Genomic DNA, 27,948 nt, shown 5'->3' with positions numbered 1-27,948 from the left:
GCTCGCCGCAGCTGATTTCATTCAATCCCTTGAGGATGGCCCCTCGTGAGAGGTATTATCGAAGGCCCCTTCCACGTCGAGTGCTAGCAGGAGGTCCCTTCGGGATGCCCTTGAGAGCTTCTTCCCTTAGGATTAGGAACGCATCTTGCGCAGAAAGTCCAGGCCTGAAGATAAGCATGGTGTGCAGGAAGAGGTCACCGTCCTCTATGTAGTGTTGGAGGGGGGTTTCGATGACCCTCTCGTACAGCTTGCCGAGACACGATGTCAGCGAGATGGGACGCAGGGCGTCGATCGCGGCTTTCTTGCCGGGTTTCGGAATGGCCACGACTTCCACGTGTTTCCAATCTTTCGGTACGTGGCCCTTGCTCCAGAGTTCCTCGTTTAGGTATTTGGTCAAGTCCAGGATGTGCATCGGGCTCAGGTTTCTAATCATGGCATTGGTGATTTTGTCAACTCCGGGAGCAGTGTTGCGCTGTGAGGCTCGTGCCGCGGCATACACCTCTTCCTCCGTGATGGGAGCGTCCAGTTCTGGTCTTGGTTCTCCTTCATATTTTAGGAGGCAGGGTTGTGTGGCGTCGCTTCCAAGGTATCTGGTTATTAGGGTGTCAATCAGATCCTGGTCGTTTCCGGGGAACTCGTGAGCGATTTCTAGGAGCGTCCGACTGGTTGTCGATTTCGCCTTGTCGGGCTTAATCAGGCAACGTAGGATGGCCCACGTCTGCGCCGTACTCAGGGTACCCTTGAGCGAGGTGCAAAACTGTACCCAATTTTGATGCGTCAGCTCGTTTGCGTAATTTCTGGCTTCGTCTGTTATTTTCTCGATTCGTAGACGTAGCTTCCGGTTTAACCGCTGTCGCTTCCACCGTTTGAGGAGGCCCTCACGGGCTTCCCACAGGTGTAAGAGCCGGCGGTCGACTTCGGGCGTCTCGACCGTGCGCTGGATGGTTTTAGTGGTTTGGATGTGGGCGTCCCGGAGGTGCTGCATCCATTCCGCTATGTATGTTATACCGTTTTCGGGCGGGGGGTACTGCCTGAATGCCTCCCAGTCCGTAAGCCTAATTTCGCCAATTGTTCTCTTGAGTTTCGGCGTGGATACCGAGATGCTGAGGATGTAGTGATCGCTGCCCAATGTTTCGCCCAGGTGCGCCCATGAGTATTCCCTTACGTTTTTGACAAATGACAGATCGGGAAACGTGTCTCGACTTACACTATTGCCTACTCGGGTTGGTTGGAGGAGATTGGTTATCAATTCGAGGCCCATTTGGTCAACCGCATCGAGGAGCGACCTCCCCTATTGCGTGTCTTGTTGGTAGCCCCAAGTCGTGTGTCTAGCGTTCATGTCTCCCACCACTACCAGCTGGTTGCCGCCAGCGGCTCTCACACTCTCGTAAATGATGTTGCGGAAGTCGTCTTTCTGAGCCCTCGGTGGACTGTACAAATTCAGGATGAAGGTGCTACGTCTACCCCTCTTCTGCGGGAGGACTTCCACTAGCACGTGATTAATGTCATGATGTTGATAATGTTGTCCCACGGCCGTCACCGTTTTGTGGACTAAAACCGCGACCTTCGGTGATCCCGCGTGTTTAATTGCGCAGTAACCCCGCAGCCTGATCGGCTTCGAGTTGCCGTCTTCGAGCACCTTTATTGAACTCACCCGAGGATTGTTTGATCGTCCAACCCTCTTGTTCTTTCTGTCTTTAGTATATGCTTCCAAAATAGTGTTCGAGCTATAGGGATACTGCTTCTCTGTGAGAACTTAAAACTTAAAAGAACACAGGTGCTCGCAGTATCCCGATATAATGTTAGCGCTTCAACAAAAGCGTTACTGTTGCTAATGAGGAGTGGGGGGATGATTATTTTCGGAACCTCTGTCCAGTTTTGCCATTAAGTTCGTTCTTGCTATGAAATTCCAGGCTCTTTCACCGCGATAAATAAAATAAACGATCTCATGTACTGCGAAAACCACCGGTACGTTGTTCACGTTATCAATACCGTCTACGAGTGAAAACGTTGCTCATGGCCGCCAGAACCCGTGCATATCAGATACAAACATCTGTAAATGGCGCAGAGCAGAATCGGCCTAGTTGCTCTAGGCATTGCTGGCCCCAGACATTCGGAATCTTCCACGAGCCGGCCGAACCAAAGTATTCTGCAGGTACGTAAATGAACTGACGAAAACCTGTAAACATACTTTCGCGCAGTCAAAGCTTGTTAGAACTCTTGTAATTAGGCGCGTGTTTGGGCACACCACGAGCATGCGTAGTGTGCTCGAGCGCGAACACCACGAGCACGCCTTAGATAATGGTCATTTTCTCTATTCGTTTGCGCAATTCCAACATGGCACTATTAAGGCCAGTCACTGAATAAGCAAAATCTCGCTTCAAAAAGTGCTCCACAGGGCTCGAACGAAGTTTTCCGTGGATTTCCTGCGGTAGCGCGTTAGCCGTCGTCTGCTACGGCAGATCCGACATAGGCAGCGCTACCGCCGCCGCCGCGCCGAGCGGGAGAGTGGAAAGGAGGAGGTGGGAAGTGATTGGCGCTACTTTTAAACACTGAGGGGTTGACAACGGATGGATGGATGGATGTCATGACCGTCCCCTTTGGAACGGGGCGGTGGGTTGCGCCACCAAGCTCTTGCTACTATACTGCCTAATATTCTACCTAGGTTAAACAATGAAAAAGACAAAAAAAGCACCATGAACTACCACGCCCAAATTTTCTGATCCCCTATTGCGAACTGTGATTTTGTAAGTCTCCGTCTTTTGTCGTTTCCCTACTTTTCTTCCACCAATCCTCCAGCCGCCTCTTGTCTATTGCGGACATGTTTGCTTTACCACTGCTCCCTCTGAACCCAAGGGCTTCGAGGAGGCCAGTGGTGCCTAAATCGACCGCTGGGTAGGCGTCTTCACATTCTAATAAAACATGCTCCGTAGTTTCCCTAGCTTTACCACAGCAAACACATGCTTCTTCTTCCTTCTTATATCTCGCTTTATAGGTGCGTGTTCTAAAGCATCCTGATCTCGCTTCGAAAAGTAATGAGCTTCCCTTTGAGTTATCATAAATGGTTTCTTTCCTGATTTCGTTTTTTCCTCTTAAGTAGTTACTCATGGCAGGTTTCTTTTCCATTGCCGCCACCCATGAGATTAATTCAGCCTCTCTGACTTTCCGCTTGACCTTCTTTGTTGCTGCGTTGCCCACCCCAGAGGCCGCATACTTGCTGGTAAGCTTCCTAGTTCTTTTCCTCCACTGTGAATCAATATTTTGCCTGTACAGATACTTGAACACTCTCCCAGCCCATTTACTTTCTTCCATATTCCTCAGCCGTTCTTCATACTAAATTTTACTGCGAGCTTCCCTCACTTCAAAATTAGTCCAGCCCATATCACCCTGCACAGCTTCATTTGTAGTCTTCCCGTGAGCGCCCAATGCGAGGCGACCCACTGACCTTTGGTTCCCGTCGAGTCCTGATTGTACCCCTGATTAAAAGCAAACAACCGCATTTCCAAAAGTAAGTACTGGAACCATTACACCTTTCCACATACCTCGGAGGACCTCGTACCTATTGTATCCCCATAGCGCTCTGTGCTTCATTATGGCTACATTTCTCTTCCCCTTGACTGTTATGGTTTTTTCCTGTGTTTCCATATATCCATTGCCTTCGTTTATCCATATACCAAGGTATTTATATTCTGTTACCCGAGGTATTTCTTGGCCCTGTATCTCCACTTTTTGTTCACTGTTTTCATTGAATACCATAACACCTGATTTTCTAACACTAAACTTCAAGCCTAAATCGTTGCCTTCCTGTCCACAGATATTAGCCAGACGTTGCAAATCACTTTGCTTGTTAGCTAGCAACACAATGTCATCCGCGCAAAATAAACCTGGGAGTTGCTGCTCTATTACTGTACCCGCCTGTTTGTATGAAAGATTAAACCCGATATTACTTCCTTCTAGTGCCCTCTCCATCCTCACCATGTACATCATAAACAACAGCGGGGATAAAGGGCACCCCTGCCTCAGTCCCTTGTTGATATGAACTTTCTCCTCGCTCCTTATCCCTTCCCATTCAACGCAAACGGTATTTTCTAGGTAAATCTCTCTCAAAAGCTGTATACAATCGCTACCTAAGCCTTCCTCTTCCAGGATATCCCACAAAATGTTGCGGTCCACGTTGTCGTAGGCTCCTGTAATGTCTAAAAAGGACACATACAACGGTCTGCTTTCTGCTTTTGATATTTCAATACACTGAGCAAGAACAAACAAGTTGTCATCCAAACGCCTACCTATTCTGAAGCCATTCTGAAGCTCTCCCAATATGCCATTATTCTCTGTCCATGCTTGAAGGTTTAATTTGATTGCCTGCATTGCTAGCCTGTATATTACCGATGTAATGGTCAACGGTCTATACGAGTGAATTCTGTCTTTCTCGCCCTTTCTTTTATAAATTAAATGCATTCTACTTTGTCGCCAACTGTCTGGTATTCGTCTATCTTTTAAAGTTCTTTCCACTGCTTTTACCAGAGCTTCCTTACTTTTTGGTCCTAGTTCATTTATCGGCCTAACCGGAACCTCGTCTAGCCCTGTGGCTGTACGCTTAGGAATTTTCTCTTCCGCTTTCTTCCAGTTTGAATTTGTCAGCACCAGCTGCTTTTCCCCTTGGGTCTCTTTCATGCTCTTTTTATCAACAAGTATAACCTCGTCATTGCCTTGGAAAGATTCGGCTGTTGCTTTTCGGATGTAATTTATTGCCGCTTCTCCTTCGAGTCTGTTTTCATCTTCGTCTAGATATGTTGTATTGTTGCTGACTTCCTGCCTAATAATTTCATGTGGTTCCAAAATATTCTAGGTGCGGCCTTCTGTTTCTCACGTATTTCTGACAACCAACGTTCACTTTCACCTTTTAATTATGCTTGCACCAGTATTTGAACCATAGACTTTTTCCCATTTACTAGTTACTTCATCCTGTGGCAACTGCGCCTTCTTTGCCTGCCTGTGCTCTCGAGATGCTTTCTGTCGTTCGGCGATCGCTTCTCGTATCTCCTTGTTTCACCAGCTTTTCGGTTTCTTTTTTCCTTTCCAACGAACATGTTGGTTCTCTTTCCGTATTTCTGTCTTTATTACACTTATAAGCTCACCATATTCCCACTCTTTACTTGGCCATTTGTTAAGTTCTTCCTCAACTCTAGTGACTGTATTTGCTATTTGTTCAGAGTTCAAATTTGGACTGGCCATTTTGCTCTCCTTGCTCTCTTTCCCAACTACATATCCCATTTTCAATATGATGCGTTTATGGTCACTCCCTATGCTGTTAAACCCTTCCTCATCGATGACCATTTCTCTCAACTTATGAATTCCTTCTGTCATCAGACAGTAATCAATGGTTGATTGCCGGTTTCCCACTTCCCACGTGATCTGTCCTTCACACTTAGGCCCTGTATTCACGATCACGAGGTTATTTTGCTCACAAAGGTCCAGCATTGACTTCCCGTTATTGTCGGTATAGCCATCTAAATCCTGTATGTAGGCATTCATGTCACCTAATAGGACAATTTCAGCAACACTCCCGAAACCCTTAATATCAGCGCTTATGCATTCCACTAACTCTTTATTCTTCTCTGTGCAATTTTTTCCGGTCCGCAAATACGTAACGCCCAGCCAAGTTTCTTTCCCACTCATTGTGCCTGATAACCAAAGATGCTCTTGACATTGTGAATTTACTCTTTTGCACTTGGCTCCCTGATGGATGAGCTTTCCGACTCCCCCTCCCTTTTTTTCCGACTTAGTTCTGTTGCACCCTTCCCAAACATAATTGTCAATAACTGGTGGCTCTTCTGAGTCTCTAAGGTGCGTTTCTGTAACCGCATACACCCCTATTTGTTCTCTGTGTAACTGCTCCTCAATCTCTGCCCACTTTTCCTGTCTTGTGCCGCCCTGCATGTTTATGTAACCTATTGCATGGCGAGCTCTTTTTCTTGTTTTCCTCCTTTTTCTCTGATCGACGGCGATGCTCTCGGAACATGTTACAACGTAATGTGACATGCGCGCCGCGTAGCGCCGAGACGTGTAACATTAGCATTGCAGTTGCGTTGTATTCCACTAGCTGTCCCGACATGTAGCAGTCGCATGTAGCAGTTGTATGCTGCATGTAGCTGGACCTGGTTAACTCAAGCAGGCTATGTGGCTATTTGTCACCGCCCCGTATTAAAGGGGATGCAAGTAAATGATAATAATAATCATCCTAATCACAGCACCGTATCGTGCTACGGCTCAAGGGATGTGACATGTGCGCCGCGTAGTCTGGATACCTGTGTTTGTTCTTCGGTACACGTTATGTCACTTCCTCACAAGGTACGAACCACTGCTGATAAAGTGAGTCGTAGAGCTACTCGAGCGGTTAGTTCAGATCGTTCTTGTGAAAACGACGCGAAGATACTTCGCCGCAAAGACGCTGTAATGTGTGCTGCCGAAAATGGAGCTCGCATAGAGCCGTTCCTACGGCTTAAGCTGTGACTGTGCTGCGTGAGTAGCGCAGGCCCGTGACCTTTTGCTCGCTATATATGCTAAGGTCTAATTAATCGTTTATCGGCAAATAAGTACGTTTAATCCAAAGTGACGAAACACTCAACCTATCAAACTTGGAGAACATCCCATGCAGTAAAACGGTTCAGGTACGATAAAATAATCGCGACATTTGTGACGTAAGCCTGATGTAGCGGCGCCCTCCGTTTAGGCGCGATATTAAAAAAGTTTCGCCTTCGTTCTGTCCTCTAGTAAGGAATCGTTTTTCGCCAAGTCAACGCAAATAAATTTTTCAAGAATACTTCATCTGTCAAACTGATTTAGTGTTGCACTTCAGTGCACACCTCTAAGTAATCTAAGCATGCATCTGCCACATTGCGAAGACTGTTGGTCCATGCCTGCACTACGTTACTGTTACGGACACGCCAGCCTTAGTACTTGTTCATATAAACGACGTGCCCGATGAGTCAGTTGACGAAAAAGCAACGAGCGACTTTATTTGCATTCTTTCGGAATAAGTTCTGGCCTGGCTAAACAAGTCGCAAAAAAAATGTCGAATGACAAGTGTCAACACGACAGTGGTAAGCAATGTCTCAAAATCGGGCACTCTACGATAACGTCGTCCTATTTAGCAGGTACTGAGAGGGCGTGCCTTAAGGCGCGCTTACCGTTGATGTACGCGACGCTGTTCAGCTGCAGCTCGGTGTCGCCCTTCTTGGTCAAGGGCGCCTCCACGCCGTCCTTGGTCTGCGGCCAGTCGAAGCGAACCTCCTTCAGCGTGCCGGCAAGAACCTGTGTCGATTGAGAGGCGAGTGAGAGACCCGTGTATACCTCGGTGCTCTGCATGCTAGATGGCACCGGTTTCGAGATGTGCGCCGTCAAGCTGAAGTTGCGCAGAAGGAAAGGAAGAGCACGCGAACGGGAAGGACGCTTGTTCCCTCCTGCTCGTGCACTCTTCTTTCCTTCCGCATAACGTGAGAGTTCCCCTTCGCAAAAATGCCGCACCATTTAATCTATAGCCCTGCAACGTAGTATAGTCTTTGTTGTTCCACTAGCTTTTTTCACAAGACGCCGTTTTATGCACTGAAGCAACAACAACAAAACTTGAACGCCAATGTACATCGCATACGTTGGGAAGGAATATCACGAACATGCGCCGGCGACGGAAGACAGAAAACAAAATTTGTACAGTGTGTTTTTGTACCACTTTCCACAAGCAAAAAGCAAGAGAGAAACTGTATGTGTGTGTGTGTGTCTCAGTGAGAGAGAGATAGAGAGAGAGGGCAAAGACAAGCATTTATGCCAATAGCCGTTGAAGAGTTCGTGCAGGATGGACTCATACTTTAACAAGAGCGCGATTTTAGGTGACAACGGCCACCAGATCAGCTAAGCCGGCAGACGCAGTACAAGAAATAGTTTGAAGTAAAAACGTGTACATGGTCCGTGCATGCGGTGCCGTTTTTGTCCGCTATGTCAGTGCACGCGGTGATGTTTGTCATCGACAACAAAAGCGCACCGCACTGACCCTGTTCACGTTTTCACCTGATACCCACTTGTGCTGCGTCTGCCCGCTTAGCCGAACTGGTGGCCGTCACCTAAAATCGCGCACTCGTCAATGTAGAAGCCTTTCCTGCAACAAATTATTCCTTGGCTATTGCGCGCCGTATATCTTTGTGTTTACTCTCTCTCACACGAACACACACACTTTCTCTTTCTTTTCCTGTGGAAGGTAGTATAAAACACAATCTGTACATTTTGTTTTCTGCCTTGAGAAAAATCGTACTCCGTTCGAAACGTCATATATTAACAGTCATTTTTGAAAAAGTGGATCAACTTTTCAATTATGAACTTGCGGCAACCATAGATACCTCTACTCTGTAGCCATACATACATACATACATACATACATATATATACATACATACATATATATATATATATATATATATATATATATATATATATATATATATATATATATATAGAGAGAGAGAGAGAGAGAGAGAGAGAGAGAGAGAGAGAGAGAGAGAGCACAAGAGAATGAGCACCATATACGTGGAAACACGTTCTTTTTTTACTGTTAAACGTTTCGGCTGCAGCCATCGTCAGTGACTACCAGGCTGGCTCGCTAGCCGAAACGTTTGACAGTGAAAAAGAACGTGTTTATTATACGTCGTCTTTATTCTTTTGTGCTATACCAAGGGAGCCAGTATGCTTATATATATATATATATATATATATATATATATATATACGTGTGTGTCCGTGTGTGTGTACACGTGAACTTCGAGATAACTTTCACGTGCCGTCAGGCCAGCGCTGGAGTTCCGGCGCGAAATTAAAAAGCAGGATGGAAGCATGGCGGTGATTTTCTCTTCAAGGTGGTAAAAATTCTAACGCAAACTAACAGGAATAGAGTTTCGAAACAATACATTATCAGTCTACACTGACCAACATGTTCTACTTCGTATCTAATTAGCGTCGCCCTCTCTGTTTCATCGATGAGTAAAGATGGACTGATGGCAGAAAAAAATGACGCCCAAACGACCTTCTTAAGAATTTCATATTATCGTCATCGACTGCGCTGGATGTGATTAAATTGTAAAACTGGGAACCCTTATGAAAGTAACAAATTCATACAATGCCTTCTCACGGAAAGGCACTGATATGTCGCGTGTGAGAAAATCGGGCGAAGCAACCAAAAGAACGTACAGTTCATCGACATTTGTCCGACTCAGCTTTCACTTGAACAGCAGGTTGTCAGGCTGAGCTTTCATTTCTTGCTGAATGCAACGCAGATTCTGTTTTATTAATAAAAAGCTTAAGCAGACTTAACTCAAATTGACATCCACGTAATGCGAAGCATTGTTGGTTTGGTGGAGAACAGTTTTTATTAATCGTGTAAGTATCCTGTAACTAAATGTTATTTAAACGCGTTTATCTGTGTAATCTGTATGCCTATGTTTATATATATAACACGCCCACAATGTGTATACGCATATGTACACAATAGTGAACAAAAAAAAAATATGATATAGTTGTTTCCTGTGGAAAAGTCATTGCGCAAGTTTCTAAGCTACTAGGTGCTCTTGTTTTTTCGCAGATATCCTACAGGGTGTTCTCTGCTGCAACCAGAGGGATGGAGATGGATATCATCTCGCTTATTGACGGTTCCTTAAAGCTACTTTCCAATTCGTTCATTTGTTCAATTTGTTTGATGGGAAAACGGCGCCGTGGTAGCTCATATATTAAGACTACCGCACGCATAATGTGAAGACGTCGGTTTGAATCCCACCTAATGCAAGTTCTTTCTTCATCCAGTTTCATTTCAATTTAGCTATTTATTTAATTCAATTAAGTACGGAAATTTCCCATATGCTGTCCTCTTTGTCATTGCTTGTTGGCTGTTTAAACCACCGCACTATTAAAAGTGCGACCTGAAATCTGGGGCAGGGGCGCCGGGGCTTTGATGCAAACTAGCTTCTCAAGAGGCGCACCGATGTTATGGATGATTATACAGTTCTACGTAATTTCTTTTGGGGAACAAAGCTTTTAATTTAATTCGGGCAGAAGCCATCCACGATGACTATCCAAACTGCACTTGCAATTTCTTTTTACTGGTTGCTTCGCGAAAGAGGCCACATACCAGATACACGGCAAAAGCTGCAGTGGGTTGACTCGAACACGAATGCTTCACAGTTAAAAAGAAAAAAGAAAAGAAGAAATAAAAGCAACAAGTAGCTTAGATCGCTCCTACTTTACCACAACCATCTGCGACGTCAAAGAAATGTGTAGCGAGAATTTTAAAATGACGCCGCCGCCTTTAATTTACACTGTTTTCTATTGGCGCACAAAAACATACCTGCTCTTGGCAAAAAACGGCACGTCTGCTGCTTTAAGAACGTCGATATCGTGATATAATCGCCGCTATTACTTTGCCGGCCCTTGGCGTGCACCCAGCGATGCAGCCGTCGCCGAAGGCATGTTAAGGCGGTATACACGCTCACCTTCATGAAGCAGTGCGAGTCGGCGTGGTCGTGGATGCTGCTGCCTTGTCCTTCGGACCAGCAAAGGATCATCAGGTTGAACTTGCCGTTGCCCTCGTCGACCAGGTTTCGCGTGTACCTGCGCACACACACCGCAGTTATATCGAGAGACTGTCGCGCAGGCATTGTGACGTCTCAGCGTTTTCCATCAATACAAAAAAGAAAAACCGACCAAGAAAGAGCGCGAAGAATTTATTTTTGACAAATCGGGTCAAACCGAAAAAAATTACAGCATTCACTGTTAGCGCTGCACAAATAAAATGGGCGGACCGGGGAGGCTGTGCAAGCTTGCAGCGAGATCGAATGGAATCAGCAAGCATTCGGCATCGAATATACTTACGCAGTACTGAATAAGTAGTTTATTCTATGCTCGGGCCTAAATAAACGATTACATACAGCGGTTTACAAAACCTGAAAGAACACGACGGGCCCAATCTGGCGCTTCTTGCTTGCTTTGCGTACGCTGTGTCACGGCCTCTCGATAAAACTACACACCTTGTGCGTTTTGATCGAGCGGCTGCGGGTGTGTTAACCACCATTTCATCATAGACCAAAAGTGCTGCTACGCTTGCGCATTTTATACGCGCGCCTGGGCAGGATAATAAGTAAGCGATTTGAATATCCGCATCTTTATTTACTGAACACTGCAGGCATGAAATTTCCAAGCAGGAAAGGCAAGTAATATAGAACACAATGCCTGAACAATAAGGGTTCAATATCTAACAACAAGTTATACAATAGAAAATACTGCGTAATAGAACATGTGTTGCCGGGGGAAGGTGCAAACAATGCTAACATGCCTGAATTCTCATTGCACTTCGTGGGTCTAGAAGACCACACAACTGCGCATTAGTTACTGCACAATAAATTTGTTACGACGTTAGGACATAAAGCCGTCGTCGCCGTCGTTTTCCGCGCTAATTTCAAGTACGCATCCATTGTAACTAGCCAAACTTTCTATTGTATCTTTGCGGCCGCGAGTCCAAAATCTCGCACAGGCGGTTCGACGCTTGCACGTCGCCGCAAACTACGTGCACTCATAATTTATTTTGGACCGAAGAAAGTAATTATTCAATCCCAAACATGACATTATACAACACTCGGCGCTCACGGCGAAGTTCGAAGTTCATGTGAAATCTCAATGCAAGCGAGCGAGGAGTTTAAGAATGAAGACCATGACATAGCGAGTTATCTTGCCCTCGCAACAGTGAAGTCAACGCCGCAGCATGATGCAATTGTGGGCAGCTGCATTATGATAACAGGTTTTTTTTTTTTTTTACGTGCACTCATTTGGGAGTGCTCTTGTAATTATTTATAACGCAGTACCTTCTTAGAAATGGCCGCTTTGCAATATCGCAAAGCCATTTAAAGTCGGAAGGATGAAGCGTAGGCAAATCCATGTACTACCCATCATTGCTACATTGTGCATGTATACATTAGCGCCACAATTCCCTCTAGTAATTGTATGAAACTATGGGCTAGGTGATTACTTATCGCCGCCCTGTTTAAAAGGGGATGCCGAAAACCGTCGTCGTGTTCATGCCGCTGTCCCAGTATATGCTCCAAGGACACTATCGTGCACACTTAATTGCATACGTGCTAGCACGCTCCACGGTCTTCTTATGCATCCTTTCGCAGCTCAGCACTAACATAACCTCTTTCCCCTTCCGTTTTGTCATGTATATCAAGTGCTAAAGTACAAGAAGCACGAGAACCTACGGTTGCACGAAGCCGCATGCATGTGGGTGTACAGACGCTTTCGCACGCGCCAGTTGATTTTGCTGAGGAACAAGTGTCATTTGCCCTGCTTCCGACGTACATAAGTTCTCTTAACGTTGTCGAAAAAAAATAAATGTTGCCCATATTCTACGCCAAAGGTAGTTTCTCAAATTGTGATTTGCTGCAAATGATTCGTGGGAAAATTGTGTTTTTTTCCAGCTGTGTTTCCAGCTGTGCAGTACTGGCGGCTTGCTGCATTTGTTCCAGCTAAACTTACCGGGATATTTGAGTATAGGCAATGGCCGCGAAAGCCTTCCAGGGCCGCTGTTGTGCGAACCGCGAAAGTGTCCATACAATTAGCAAGCGTGCGGACACCTTCAGGTTAACATTTCGCGTTAACAGCAGGACATTTTGTAGGGGGTCTCAACTCCGTTGAATTATACATTCGTTGGCGAGACCTGTATGGAAGGTCGCGCTTTGTAACGTCCGCTATTAGAGTGCCTCGGTGCCCTACTCGCCCGCCACTCCGTACACGGTGGAGACAACCGCGGCGTGTGGTACGGCGTTGGGCACACGAATGTCGGATATATATTCGAACGCCGGCAACACGCCGCTACGGCGTCCCCCATTCGTGTGCCCAACGCCGTGGTAGACGCCGCGGTTGTCTCCACTGTGTACGAAGCGGCGGGCGAGAAGAACATAGAGGCACCCTACCCGCTTTCGCAGCTGGCGCTGCGGCTTTCCGTCGCGCACATGCGGGCGCTTAGAAGGGATGGCCGCCCGCTCCATGGACAAACAGCTCAATCTGCACGACGCGTGACTGAAATCTGCGGGCCTGGCACGGAGGGCGCGAGCCAGAACGGCTGTTGTAACGGCGCGAATTGAATGCCGCTGCTCGATTTATTCCTATCCCGTGACGCTCGCTCCGTTGCTGTCAGCTATCGGTGGCTTCCGCGAAAGAAGACAGATGTTCCGTTGACGCGCGCCACCTTGATTCACGCTCAAGGCCTCGAAGGACGGCCGTTCTAACGGCGCTGGCGTGGCCAGCGTGGTTTTCCGCGCAGTCGACAGGCGCGGCCCAAGGAGGCGGGAATGGTGGGAACCCAGTGGCGTAGCCAAGGGGCGCCACACCGGGCACGTGCCCCCCCCCCCCCTTGATATTTGTGTTATGCGGCTTGCCCAGTCGTTCTCGCCCCCTCGCTCCTCGTCAAGTACGTACAACCCCCCCCCTTCCCCTCCGCGAAAAAGAAAAAAAGAATTCTGGATACGTCACTGGTGGTAACCGACATGCTTGGTATACGCGGACAAACCTATAGTGTGTCCATTACACAAACAAAAGCTTACGGAGCAGAATGGCCAGCCGGAACGAGGTATGAAAGGGGGCGTGTTAGAAAACGCCGCTCTTCTGTTTATCGCCTCGCTGGCACGCTGAATGAATTCTGGGGCTTTGCGTGTTAAAACAACGACTTGATTATGAGGCACGCTGTAGTTGGGGATTCCGGATTAATTTTGACCGCACGAAGACGTTTAAATCTGCCGCAGGCGCACGGGTCACGGGCGTTCTTGGATTTCGGCGCCCATCGAAATGCGTCCGCAACGGCCGGCGATTTGATCCCGCGACCTCGTCCTTATATAAACAGCGCAACAACACAGCCGCTGCTAAGCCACAGCGGCGGGTCCGCCTGCATGTTTGGCTCAACTCCGCGGTGGCTCAGTGTATACACGCGGTTTACTTTTCAGGCAACGAGGCGGCGGTTTCAATACTGGGCCGCTGCGACAAAAGTTCAACGGCAGGCAGCAAAATGCCAATATGGCCGTGCACTAATATTTGACTGCACGTAAAACTCAGCCGTCGTCGCTCAATATTAATGCGAAGCCCCTACGGCTTGCCAGTTGTTAGCTCACCTCACAGTGCGGTGTTGGCACGTCGAAACGCATTGACTAATTGTTCGACCTTCCTCGCAAGCGCGCGATGATGCGCACGTGCAGCGCGCTATAAGCAGGGATCACCTCTTCGGTTTGAAATTAAAGCGTGCCACATAGTTTGATCACGTACACGAGGCCCTTCTCTCCGCTTCACGAATGTGTCCGTCCTAGTCACTGTGCACACCCGAGCTACGCGGCCTGCCGGTACCATTTTGCTGCTGAGGCCGCTGCCCTCAACAGCGTGCTTCATACAGGCTCCGTCGCACCAGCAGGGGGGCTCGCGCGTTAGTGGCAGGCTAGAATTAAAAACTGCCGCCAGCTGCACACTATTTCAAGCTTTGCGCGCAAGGTGTATCGTTGCGATAGCGATTATAGCGACAGTGGAAGCGCGTGCGCGCCGTCAGCGCCGTTTCGATGTCCCAGGTGCGACGGCGCATGCGCGGCACCTGGGACAACTTCGGCACTAGTATTGCGCTGATCATAGGTATTACTTCACGTGGACTCATGCATTATCCACTTTGCATCTAACAACGCAACTAAGTTGTGGTTCGATCGACTTTATTTGAATTTGGCTATAGCAGGGATTCGCTTAGAATTCGCTCCATTGCCTGCAATCCCCAGTTTATCACGCGCTACTTCAGCAGTCGAGACGAGCGGTGTCTATCGGGTACAGGTGTATACCGCGATATCATAAGCGATCTCTTCTTTACAATGCCGCGCACACTTGATGGAAGCCCGCGATGTCCTTTCCCCCCGCTTGAAAGGGCCGCAGGCGGAGGAGATTAGCCTGCAGCGTAAGCAGCGCACGTCACGAGTGCAACGGAAAGGCGACAAACATGCTGGCATTCTCTGCAGTCTTGATATCTATAGCTGCTCATTTTCATCTCTTGAAAGCTGGCGGTGGCCGATTGTTTTCTTGTTTTTTTTTTTATCGTACTCATCGTTTAGCTTGTCGGCAACGAGCGAAAACGCGTTATTGCCAGATATTGGGTAAACTACATTACACGAGTATTCTCCGTGTGCAATAACCCAGAAATTGTCGTTGTGAGTTTTTTTTTATTTAACCGTTGGATATGCACAAATGCAATTACGCAACGGCGAGTACCATTTTAAGACTCAATACGAACGTGACATCTCTCTTTCCCTCTCTGCCTCTCTCTCTCTCTCTCGCTTTCCGGGCCTATCTTAACGTTGCTTAGCATATCTTAATGGCAGAACACGAATTTCTTCCAATATCGTCATTCCTACATACGAGAATTTTAGGTTTGGTCCAATTAATCATGCACCCGTCAGCTACTGCCGCAAGGTGAAAGCTGTAGAACGTGAAGTCGGTGGCTTTGATTGTGCCCAAACAGCTGAATGACATGCTGGATATCTGCACGCACCATTTTTCTTTCTAGCAAAAAGGCTCGTTTTGAAATCAAAGGCCAGCTCCGCACAAGTTGAATTAAGCGCACAATACTTCTACGTGTACATGCATTCCAGGTTTTCTGACACGTTGCTTCAAACACTAACAATCTCCCCTTCTATATCCAGCATCGATTCTTCCGTGCGCATGCCTTCCAGGTTTTCTGACATGCCTGCCCAAACTGACAATCTCTCATTCATATCCATCGCGTCAGCTTCGCCCGAAGCGTTAAGTTCCTGCCGCGTTTTTTTTCCGCAAGTTCAATTTACCGCCAAGAATGAACAGGAAATACGTAAATTCACTCGCAGAGGGTCCTTAAAATGTTCCGGAAACACTGGAGTGCGAGCAAAAGAAAGGAAGCGAAGAGTATGGTACAACTGCAAAGTATATTCGCCCAGCCGCTGTCTGAGCTTACACCTCATCGCTGCACTCCCAGAGATAGTCCCTAGTGCCGTCAGGTATTTCATGCACTGTGTTCAAAATTCCGTCTCTGGTGAAACTTTTCTTTCTTCCAATTTTCGGCCTTGAAAGCGGGAGGCTCTATACACGGGTAAATACAGTAACCCGCCTTGAGTCAGCTGACTCCATCTCATGCTGCATATTACCCAATTTCGTCGCGCCACCTCTGCCGCTCTCGACCGACATTTCCTTACGATGGCGTTTGCTTACTACCGCGCTTTCTCTCTAATCCATACTGATGCCTTCCTGTCTCTGAAAGTTACGCCTGTAATTTTATTGCGATACCAATTATATACACACTCCAGGCGAAGTTTTGTCGTCCCAGTGGTGTTCCATATATATTGATTATGTGTATGCTGCATCTATGCCGTATATGGAAGGTAGATGGTATACCATTCAAGTGCCCAAGTTGCTCAAACGATGCTCGTGACTGAATATTTCCACATACTTTTTTTTTCTTTGTAGTGCTGAAACAAAAGTAATGAAACATTCGACGGACAACGCATGCCTTTTATCCTAAATATTCGCAGACTCGGTTTTGACCTTCGACCAACACTGCCAATTCTTTTCCAGTGCTTAGTTGCGCGTTTCGTAGATTCCTCTAAAGCTTTTCTTGTCCTCCAAGTTGCAATGCCATACATGTTTATTTATAAAACTTCCATTAAATGCAAAACACATAGATGCACAGACAGATGGAGACTTGAAGTAAGCAGCAGTGGTAGGACAAGGCATGTCTCAAACTGGCGCTAGTGTTTCGACTACACGGCTTGTCCTGAAGACGAGTCCTCTTGCCAGAGCACGGGCTCCACGCCGAGACAGTCTGTGTTCTATCACTTTTGGGACGTCACTCCCAGTAAACACGGACTCTCCCCTCCCCGAAGCTCCGATTTTCTTAGCAAAAATGTCGAGCCGATTAAGTTCACTATAATCAGCGAACAAAATTTGTGTGGAAGCGAAACAGTAAAGCTTCTTCTTTGGCGAGTTGGCAAACTTAAGTGGATAGTGAGCATAGAGCGAAGGGCGATAGGAAATTCTGCCCGGTGGCAGACTTATCTAGAACTACACTTCCGCGGACCGATAGTCCGCACGCGATCGCAGCATACGGTGCTTCCTCGCCTTGTCTACTGAAGGATAGAGCACTCCCCTTGGCGCGATTACCGCTTGAGCGTGCAACAGCTGAAGGTCGTGTTTGCAAATATGCGACATCATTTCTTTTGTTCCGCCTTGCTCGCTGCTCACGTCATTCTCTCCACCTGACGTCAGGTCTCGACATCGCCACTGGCCAGTCCTATCATCGCCTCCCCGCTGCAGCGCTGTGGTGCAATTCTCTGTGCACGCCGGAAGTAAGCAGCAAGCGTTGACGTGAAACTTTACACTCCCTGTATGTGGTACACCTCTGGAATACCGAGCAAGATAGACGAACACGGGAAGAAGGCCACTTAAATGTGGTGAACACTGATCGGACAAGAACGTTGTTTGGGGCCGAACGTTGGTTGGAGCAACGCCCTGACGAATACAGGCCCCGTTGTGGGAACGCTGCCCACAGCATGGCCCCCGAAATCAGGCGACGCGCACCGTCTTTCGCATGCTCTCGGAAGCCATGTCTCCAGACACCCCTTGTTCGGCCATGGTCTTGTTAGCAACCTCTGGAATGCGTTTTCCGCATATATGATACAAGATACTCAGGCAACAAATATTTCGGATACAGATCGAATATGCTACCGCAATTATTATATCTGATGCGATACTTTCCATTTGTATCTTAACATACTTAGGTACATTATGAAATTTCGCATTATAGATCCATATAATGTAGCAGAAAACACGCAGGCGCAAAAACGTTTGCATGGGAATTTCTTAAATCCGACCAACCTTGTTTCATTTAAATGAAATGTCTGTTAGTATCTTAGAATTTGTTTTTCTTGCTCAAAGTATAATATTTACATTCCGAAACAATTTTTCTTTTGCGGTTGCTTTAGCTGCTTAACACGAAAGCTCTTGCGCTGTCACCGCGTATACGCTATGGCGGCATCAGCACTTGCACGAAGGATGGCACACGCATTGGCGCCTGCAACACAGTATACTGTGGCTGCGAGCAAGTGTCATGGCACCGACGCAACTAAAGACAAAACAATCAGGAAAACATAAGGCCAGCTGCGCGCAGATGTTCACACGCTTGTTTTTGTCGAGACGGCGCGAGAGCCACCACGTGACTCTGCTCCACCAATAGGGACGCGCAGACCACATCGCCTGCCCTCGCTGGAGGGCTCTAGCGGAAAGTTAAAAGAATGTGCCTGCCTTTAGTTTTATTCGGGTGGCTTAGTGGCAGCAATCTCAGCCTTAAAAGAGGAGTTCAGCCAGCATTTACAGTTTCGCACGGTGATGTTGCGATAGCCCCCCCAGTATCCTCTACCTCAACATACACGATACATTCTTACATGTATCGGAAATACAGATATTGATACACGTCTTGCCAGACGTATCATGATGCCGATACAAGATACCCAAAGAGTATCTAAGATTATATCTAAGATAAATGTAATTTCGGTACGATACTGCCCATCACTGAGCTCAGATGATGACGGCAGCGTTGACAGCGCCCCGGTCAAAATTTAGAAGAAGAAAAAAGTCGCTAACCATACAAGAGTAAATGCGGTTATTGAATATCGCTGAGAGAGGCCATCGTCCTACAATGGACTTGATGATCACGATAACGATACGTAGCAAACCCAAAACTAACGGATGCTTTCGGCCCAACCTGCAAGTGAGCCCGCACCGCGGTTGCGTGTTCTGAGCACGCGCAGCGCCACCTACGCTGTTCCATGGGCACACGAACCGCTTGCGCCTGCCATAAGAGTCTCTAATAGCACTCACAACGGCGCCGTGCCTGCCGAAATGCTATCGCGCCCGTACGGAAACCTTGGACAACGCGGGAAACACAAGTGTTCCGCGAACGCTGACCTTGTGGTGGCAACAAACACTGCTCCCTCTCTCTCTCTGCTCGTCGGCGCCAAACTTTGTTGCGGGATCGCTTACGTTCCGCGCAAGCACCCTCCAGTAATCCGCCGTCGCCTGCTCCAAATTTCTGGCACGCTTAAGGATTCAGTTTCACGAAGCCACGCATATTGAGGGCACTTTGGCGGTCGGGACAAAACGGACCTTCGGACGAGGTATTATGTTAACGTGCAAAGCGTCTGCTCTGCTATACCGAAATAAAGTGGATCGAACTTGAAAAGAAAGCTGGAAGAGGATTCAACCTGCAGTTGAAGCCGATGGAAGGCAATGTCGTCCTGGGCGAGTTAGGGGGGAGAATGGGGTACACGAACTGTAACATTTTTTGTGAGAGCCGCGCTACAGTGACGACTGATCGTTATTCTCATTATCATCGTCTTTGTCGTAATCATCATTATCGCTACGATGATCAATTATCGTGCTGACCGTCACCATCATCATCATCACAATCGTCATCGTCGTCATAGTCATCATAACCAGCTCTGTCAAATCTTTAGAATGCGCAGTCTCGGGATCGGCCCACGAAAGAGGCCAGAAACAGATTAACAAGTCACACCCGATACATAAAGGTGGCGGTAACTCGCCAAGGAAGACTGTCTATAAAGAAAGTAACATAATCGACAAAGGTGACACAAAGCAGAAGTGCACAGGAATAGGTTCCTTTTTCACAAGTACAGCAACCAACCACACCTCGGGGCGTATTTCGTGGAAACGTATTTTGCATTATTTTAAGCTTTTCATCACTAGCTGAAAAACTTCGACGATGACAATATCGCAGGCATCAGCCACTCGGCACTGCGTATTAGCAGTGAATATAAATAAAGTGGTGGATGGTTACAGAATACAGAACGTGAAGCAACATAGATCAATACAAAACGGGACTTGTGGGCCCTGTTTCGTATAGATCTATTTAATTTTTGTTACGATCCTGTCACGAGCCTCCATAACCATCGACAGTATCAATATAAATAACTATATAAAGTAAATACTCATCTGTCCGGGGTCACACTTTTGTAAATATCAAGTAAAAACACCGGAGGATTCCACGCATATGCGTGCATCGGCGACAGAAGAAGCTTCCTTTCATGTTTACTGAAATGTCCGCACTTTTCCCCCACTCCTATGTAGATCGAAGCTCCTCGCTCATTGCGGCCTCTCGTCCTATTTTGTTCACTTCTATCTCCACGCTCGGCTGCTTCTGTTGGCTGCATGTTGGGTTCTCAGTATAGTCAACTGCAATTTCCTATTGCCCACTTCTTGCATCCTTTCTGCAGTTCTAATGGGGAACCTACCCACTGACGCATTCTACCCATTCTGGGGGATGGCCCAAGTTGCTGCCTGTTCGGACATATATCGAGTGGCACCTATGCAGCGAGTCAAATAGTTGCATGCTCGGCGAGACAGCAGGAAGCCCCTCCCCCCCCCCCCAAAAAAAAATAATAATAAAAAATATGAGAAGGGGTGGCCAGGAAAGCTTCGCGTTAACTCAGTAATCCCAAAACACAGTTCCGTTGGCAGTTATTTCTGGCCATGGAGAGTCCGTTACTAGAAAGAAAAGGCAAAATCAATATTTTTCATTTACAATTTATTTTTACTTATTTATTTATTTATTTATTTATTTATTTATTTTACAATACTGCCGCTCTCAGCCGAGAGCCTAGCAGACGGGCATGAACACTTTCTTTTCCGTGCCTATATACACGTGCGAGCTACACAAAGAATGAAAAAGCAACGACATTCAACAAAATACAAAAGATAATCAAAATACAAAAGATTGTCATCATCATCATCAGCCTATTTTTATAAAAATGCAGGACGAAGGCCTCTCCCTGCGTTCTCCAATTACTCACCAGAAGCGCTCTGTAGAAACCCACCTATGAAGCAAATAAAGTTTATTCGCTAACTATCTCCAATTACGTTTGTCTGGCGTTAGCCGATTCCAACTTCCGGCTGCAAATTTCCTAATTTCATCACCCCCCTCACCCTAATCTCCTAGCGTCTTCCACGGCACTTTCCTTCCCTAATTATTGCATTAAATACGTAATCAGAAACTGGTTTGTTAATATATCCACAGCTGAAACTTCACTCCAACACGTCGAAAACGGAACTATGGGTTCCGCATTTGGTTTCCTCGCTTCAATCACCATTTTGAGGCAGCAAACTCGCCGTAGCATATGTGATACGTTGGACATTACAGAATTCAAATTGTTGTTCAAAATATTCTATAACAATCTCCGCCATCGTCGCCAGCCACGTTCACTACAGGATTTGCCTACATTTTGTCGACCCCTTCTGCAGAAAAAAAAAAAAACCCGTACAGCGCTATAACTCAAGACCAGTAAAGTGGAAAGTTGGGCTAGTTGGTGTGTGATCATGATACCTTGCTGGTGAAGCAGCGCACAGACACGGACACAGCGAAGAGAGTGTCGTCTTTTCCTGTTTCTCTTCACTGTGTCCGTGTCTGTGCGCTGCTTCACCAGCAAGGTATCATGAACTCAAGACCATCTCTGTACATTCATGTTCTCTTTCTCTTTGGGTTCAGGTGTAAACCTTTTACCACTCAAATTTCAGTGAATAGATAAACGCTGATGCTTTATAGCTCGTCCGTCGCTATATCGAAGTGGCAATTGGGCAGCAATACCAAAACGGGTAAGATTATGTATATGTTTGTGGGTAAGTTTAAACGGGTAAGTTTACACCAATCTGTTTTCCTGTGATGTTCGTTTTTCGAGACACTGGAAAGATAGCAATTACATGATAATTAAGCTGGACTTATTGAACTGTCTTCACTTCCTTTTTTAAAATTTTTTTTAGCGTTTTCATAATACTGCGCTAGAAGGCGCAGACGTCAGCCTGCGATCGCGATCAAGAGGCCTGATCACGATTCTCGGATTGCGATCGCCCAGGTCCGGATCCCACCGGATCGCGATCGCAAATGACCATGCAGCGCAAAACCCGATCGCGATCAGAACTGTACGTGTGATACCGGTATGAGACGTTCGTGACCATTAGGTCAGTGCCATATCACTACCACGCTGGGCCAGCTGCCGCAGCGTGCAGACGTTAAGTGCCCAATGTTGCTGTTGCGCGAATCACATGTAGAGAACAATGGCTGTCAGACAGTATGTCGTTTTCGGGCAGCAAGCGTACGATAGTTGAAGAACAAGAATATTGATAACTAACAAAGTAAAGATAAGATACGCGTCAAACGTCGGTGCTGCTGATGATGATTGGGGTTTACGTCGGTGCTATAGCCAAAACAGTGCGCAGAGGCAACGCAATAACTTAAGAGGAATTATACACCGAGTTCTTTATGGGTGTGATTTTCAAATAGGGTCGATTTATTCGATCTTTCAAAGGGCACATCTGATCGTTTCCCTCGTACTTTTCCGACTGCTGAAGTTTTTTGAGCACTAAACTAGAGTAGTGTGCCCACTGAAGTACAAGCTAACAGAAACCTCCAGCTTACCAGTAAGCGCATTAATCTCTGTAACCACGTGCCATAAATAATCTCTTCAAGACCATTGACTGATCTCTTGCTTCTGAATGTATCGTCTCTTGATTGTTAATTCAATATGTATTGTATTCTTATAAATGCATACCTTTTACAGGTATCTGGATTATATACAGTGACAGTCTTGTTTTGGACCACACACTAGCTGGTCGGGCTGCTGGTAAACAATGTACGCGTGTTGTTCTTAACAATGTACAACAATGATTCGATTAATTAATTGATCGACTCATTGATTGATTGATGTAGAGTAGCCGACCTCGCAGGTAATCGCGAAGCACCACCAGCCCCCATTACGAACTGCCAGGCATAGCAGTGCAAATTGCCCGTCATTTTTTCAGTCGTTCGCGATACGGAAAGTTGGCATTCACGTGACTTTGTAGGGTGAAGCTGCAAAGAAACAAGCACAGAATTACCCGAAAGTTTCGCCAACTGCAGAGATATGCGCGTGCTATAGAACCAGAAGGTTATGGTTGTTCGCAGCGCAGCACGGAACTATAATGTCACGATTCAAAGCGCTGAAACAGCAGTTACAAGAAAGCAGCCTTAAGCTTACCATATCCATTTCAATCGCTGACCATAGGCGTTTCTCAGTTTCTTTATTATATATATATATATATATATATATATATATATATATATATATATATACCCCCCCACACACACACACACGTACCTTTCATGTCTCAGTGTCGTCGGCGAATACCAGCAGAATGGAACTTTTACGCACTGTTTTTAAAGACATTATTTTAGCGTTGTTCACGACGTGCCAGTCAGTCAAATGGCACCCCGACCTTTATTTTTTGTTATTTCCTGCTAGCTTCGATTTCGTTGATCATAGTTGTTTGAGTGAGTCTTTACGCGTCATCGTTTTTTAGGGCTACAAATTTTCGATGGCGCTGCACAAAAATTAGGCAAAGAAGGGCTAATGGGTGGCTTCGAGCGTCATTCACGCCGAAGAACTTGCAAAGATCAAGAGACACGGAACTCGAATCTTAAGCAGCTGTTTCGAGCTGAGCGAAAAACAAGCCGGCGCAACTACGTCTGTCGCTCCTCGCAGCTGTCTTGCGTGAAGAACGCAGCTGCAGATGACCGAAATTTCATCTCTCGTTTGCTTTTCGCGTTCACAGAGCCTAGCAACAGAATTTAGCGCTCGCATCGCGACGAGCAAGCTCAACGCGAAAGAACTGCGGACGCCTGCGATCGGCTGCGCGAATGTCTGCTCGGGGAAAATACAAAAGAAAGCAAAAGCAAAAAAAGCGATACGTTCTGCTCAGCCTGCAGCACTAAAAGAGAACACAAGTAAACGCAGCCATTCGCGACGGAAACGCGTAGATGAAGACAGTTTAGGCAGGCGCGCACATACCGTAAATGACACAGGCAATTTCAGCAATGGCGCCGATGTGAATCTCGCTAATAATAGCCAAATTGCTCTGTTGCACACGCGTCGTCATCATTTCACTTTTTTTTTATTTCAGCGTATAGACTAGGAAATGAGGAGGAAAAAAAAGTTAAGTGTCATGCCTGCACGATTCATGCTCACTAAGGCTCACTGAAGGTCGCACAATTTATTTCATTATACCCTAAAGCGCCTCTGTCAGAGGGTATTACATAGGGTGCCGGGGTGGGGGAGGGGGAGGTAGACAAGATAGACCTAATATTCAAATAAAGGTATACCACACAAAATGAAAAAGTCAGAGCCCTGCGCGGCACACCCAGCACAGTCACAGCGTAAGCTGGAGGAGCGGCTCCATATAGGAGCTCCATGATCAACAGCAGAGGGCATTTGCGGCGAAGTCTCTTACCCCCGTATTCAGAAATGAATCAAGTCAAGCGTGAGCTTGACTTGATTTAAATGGCGTCTGTCATGAACGAACCAAAGGAAACGCAACGAGCGTCTTCGGCGCGTTCACACCAGGCGTCATTTATATCAAGTCGAGCATGGGCTTCAAGTTGAGATGCATTTCTGAATACGGGGATTAGCGTCGTTTTCGCGAGAAAACGACGCTAATCCGATCTGAACTGTCCAAGCGGCATCGATGGCAAGCCGGGGCTAGTGATTCTTTCTGCACCGCGGTCTGCTGAGCCTGACGGTGCGTGGTTGTATAGCCACGCGCATCCTACGATTAGCTTCTTCAGCAGCGGTTCGTAGCTTGCGAGGACACGCCATAAGGGGCACCGAAGTGTAAATAACGATATATAGGCCACGTGGCGCACATGCCACCTCCCATCACTCGTAGCCCGGTACGATGACGTCGATGATGACGCTAATGATGATGATGCTGATTTTAGGTGTCCCCTTTGATACGATGCGGTGACAGATAGTCACCTAGCCTGCTTGAGTTCACCAGGTCCAGCTACATGCTACATGCAACTGACACATGTGGGGACACCTGGTGTAATACAGCGCAACTGCAATGCAAATTTTGCATCGCAGTTCTCTTTCATTCTGGCATTTACATACGTCTGCTTAATCTGCTTTTTCTTCCTCAAGACAATCCATTCATTTCTTGGCCGATCCCCCAAAGTGGGTATAGGGGCCACATACAAGATAGGAAACCCGAACAAGCCTGTACTTATGCAACTGCCACAAGGCGTGCGACCTGGAGTGACAATATGCAAATGCAATGCGAAGGTGCGCTACACGGCGCGCATCTCACATCGCGTGACACTTGGCAGGAAACGGTGCTAATGATTATAATTATGAGGATTTATTGGCACTGCCTTTGTAATTGGGCGGTGGCAACAGTCACCTAGCCTGCTTCATCTAATTAGGCATGCTGTATATGTATTTCATCTATGCATGGCACCGGCCTGCGAATTTTCTTCAAGACAATGCAACCATACTTTGGCCAATCGCCCATGGTGGGTGGGAGCCTGGCGATAGCTGCGACGGACAGTGCACACCAGCGGCGGCGGACAACATCGCCAACCGAGAGAGCCATTGAAATGAGCCCATAACAGCTGACGCTGTGTAAAGAACGCTGCAACGGCAAGGTCAGTACTCTGCCATAAAACACGGCGGAAAACAGGATACACGGCAGAATGCCATGTAACCTGATGACATCTGTTAAAAACTAAAAAAAGAAAAAAAAAGCCACTGGCATGATACACTCCAAACAGCGGAATTTCACACTGCCAAACTGAGTACATGGTAATGACAAGTGAAAAGTAAAGAAAGAAATGGTCTTAACAATGCTATTGCTTAACAATACGCAGAATCGTATTCACTCGGGAATCATGTGAACTCAGCCTCGCATAATCTCGTGGACTAAAAACAAAAATAAAAATACGCAATAACAAAGATTTGCAGTCCATTCAAGCATACATGAACTCACAAAAACTCAGATTCACTGACAAACGCGTCAGTGAACCTGAGCTTTTGTAAATGAGTTCGCGTATGTTTTAATTGACTGAATCAGCGGACCCAGGCCGGGGCTTTGCGTCAAGTAAAGTTGTTTTCTCTTAGGATAGCTGGACTCACTGACACAAAAACGCGCACATTTCCCTTCGCCTCGACTCACTCCGATTGAGACTCAAAAGTTAAGTGGTTTCGCTCAGACTAACGTCCATTCAGACTCACTTCGGCATACACAGACTCGGACGGGCTCACTGAGACTCGGACTCACACGGGCGCAGTCAGACCTAGACTCAGAGCCACCCGTGAGTTTGAGTCGACTAGTGGCCAAGTTCGCCAACGTGTCGACCCAAACGAAAGTGGCTAGAGTGTTCGAAAAAAAAAAAAAACAGCTCTGGCATCGTCTTCACAGACGTCATCACCTCTCGCCGGCAATTCAGAGACGGGGTCCACAGAAGAGGCTCTCACTAAAGCAAGGTGGAAGAACAAGCCGCCATATCTCGTCTGCTCCACAAGAGCAGTGCGCGTGTACGTACGTCTGGTGCACTCGAGCGATAATCTCGCTGCAGCCACGTGATCGAGCGCGAACTGGCTTCGCGTTCACATGTCGTACGTCGGCCCAGTATTCGCGATGCTTCGTTGATTTCGTGGCAAACGCTCTCGTTGACTGAAATTGTAACATTTAACTGCGCAGCATGTTTCTCGTATTAGAGGCGTCGGCAAAGACGGTTTGCTGAGTCACTGCTGGCGCATGGTCTCTGGCGATGGTCCGTCTTTATTGCAAGAGTGCAGATGTTGCCAGGTTACAAAAGACAGGCAACATTCGCATGGCAAAAAAAAGGGTTAAAATTAAATTATGGGGTTTTGCGTGTCAAAACTACGATTTTATTACGAGGCAAGTCGTAGTGGGGGACGCCGGATTAACCACCTGGGTTTCTTTAACGCGCACGCAATGCTCGGTACGCGGACGCATTTCACCGCCATCGAAATGCGGCGGGGATTGGGTCCCGCGCCCTCGGGCTTAGTAGAGCAACAGCATAGGCACCACGCCAAGACGGCGGGTGGCAAGGCGGTTATGCCATTTGAGCGTGGTAGCCTAAGAGTTGGTAACACACCATCGACAGAACTGTAACGCCGATGTGCTTTTGCAATTCCACGTAACAGGGCGCCGGGGCCGCGTGAGCCGTTAATATCGCCTTTAGCCTCTGTCCCCTCTCACACCTGTTCGAAAACAGAAAAAGAAAAAGCGAGCTAGGAAGAAGTCGGAGAAACAGAGACTCTATAGCACGCTGTAAGTTAACGAACTTCATTGAGTGATACATTGCTTCATAGATTGAATGCTCGATCGACTGTGACTCACCGATTGTTTAGCGATTGATTTATCGATCGATTGACTGATTGGCGCGTTAGAGCAGCACCTGAATTGTGTGCAGGATGCCGTCTAGTGGAAGGCTGCGGATTAATGTCGATGCCCTGCAGTTCTTTGCCGTTCGCGAGCGCCGCTTCGACAAGAATGCGGCCGCACTGATCACAGCAAGATAGAAAGATGGGCGAGTTGGAATTATTATTATTTTTATTATTATAAAAATTGTATTTACTTATTAATTCAGGCCGAAAAACGCCGAGTCAGAAGGACACAGCAGTCCAAAACATCATTCCCAGCATCGAAACACCCGATCCCCCCAGAGAAAATGAGAGTTCGCTTATTACGGCTACGCCGATGATGTCAGCGTGACGCAAGGCTCTCTGGGCAGAATAGGTTACAGAAAGTCGCTAGGCAGCGTTTTCGCTCGTATAGGAAGCACAGGCATGGGCTCTCTCTCGTCATTAAGTACCCGTTTTACCTTCGGCAATGCGTTCGGACCGCGACAGCAAGAGAGCGGTGTAGATCTGAGAGCGAACGGGGACAGCCGAATGAGTACATATTCTGGCTGACATTGGGATTTAAGAAAAGATGAAGCTGCGCGCACGCCATGCATTACGTAGG

General features: G+C 47.0%; 1 protein-coding gene across 1 annotated transcript in view; it reads right to left on the bottom strand.

Moving 5' to 3' along the window:
* The window catches only part of LOC135919227 (cysteine dioxygenase type 1), a 149,385-nt gene that overhangs the window by 22,845 nt on the left and 98,592 nt on the right, over positions 1-27,948 (bottom strand). Inside the window, exons 2-3 of the mRNA XM_065452930.2 lie at positions 10,530-10,647; positions 7,191-7,314 (exon numbers count right to left, since the gene is read on the bottom strand). Coding sequence (XP_065309002.1) covers positions 7,191-7,314; positions 10,530-10,647 — 242 coding nt within the window. The remainder of the gene's footprint in view (positions 1-7,190; positions 7,315-10,529; positions 10,648-27,948) is intronic.

This window comes from Dermacentor albipictus, chromosome 4 (assembly GCF_038994185.2).
Source record: "Dermacentor albipictus isolate Rhodes 1998 colony chromosome 4, USDA_Dalb.pri_finalv2, whole genome shotgun sequence".
NCBI lineage: Eukaryota > Metazoa > Arthropoda > Arachnida > Ixodida > Ixodidae > Dermacentor > Dermacentor albipictus.
The sequence above is the reverse complement of the archived record's forward strand: the minus strand, read 5'-3'. Positions and strand labels throughout refer to the sequence as shown.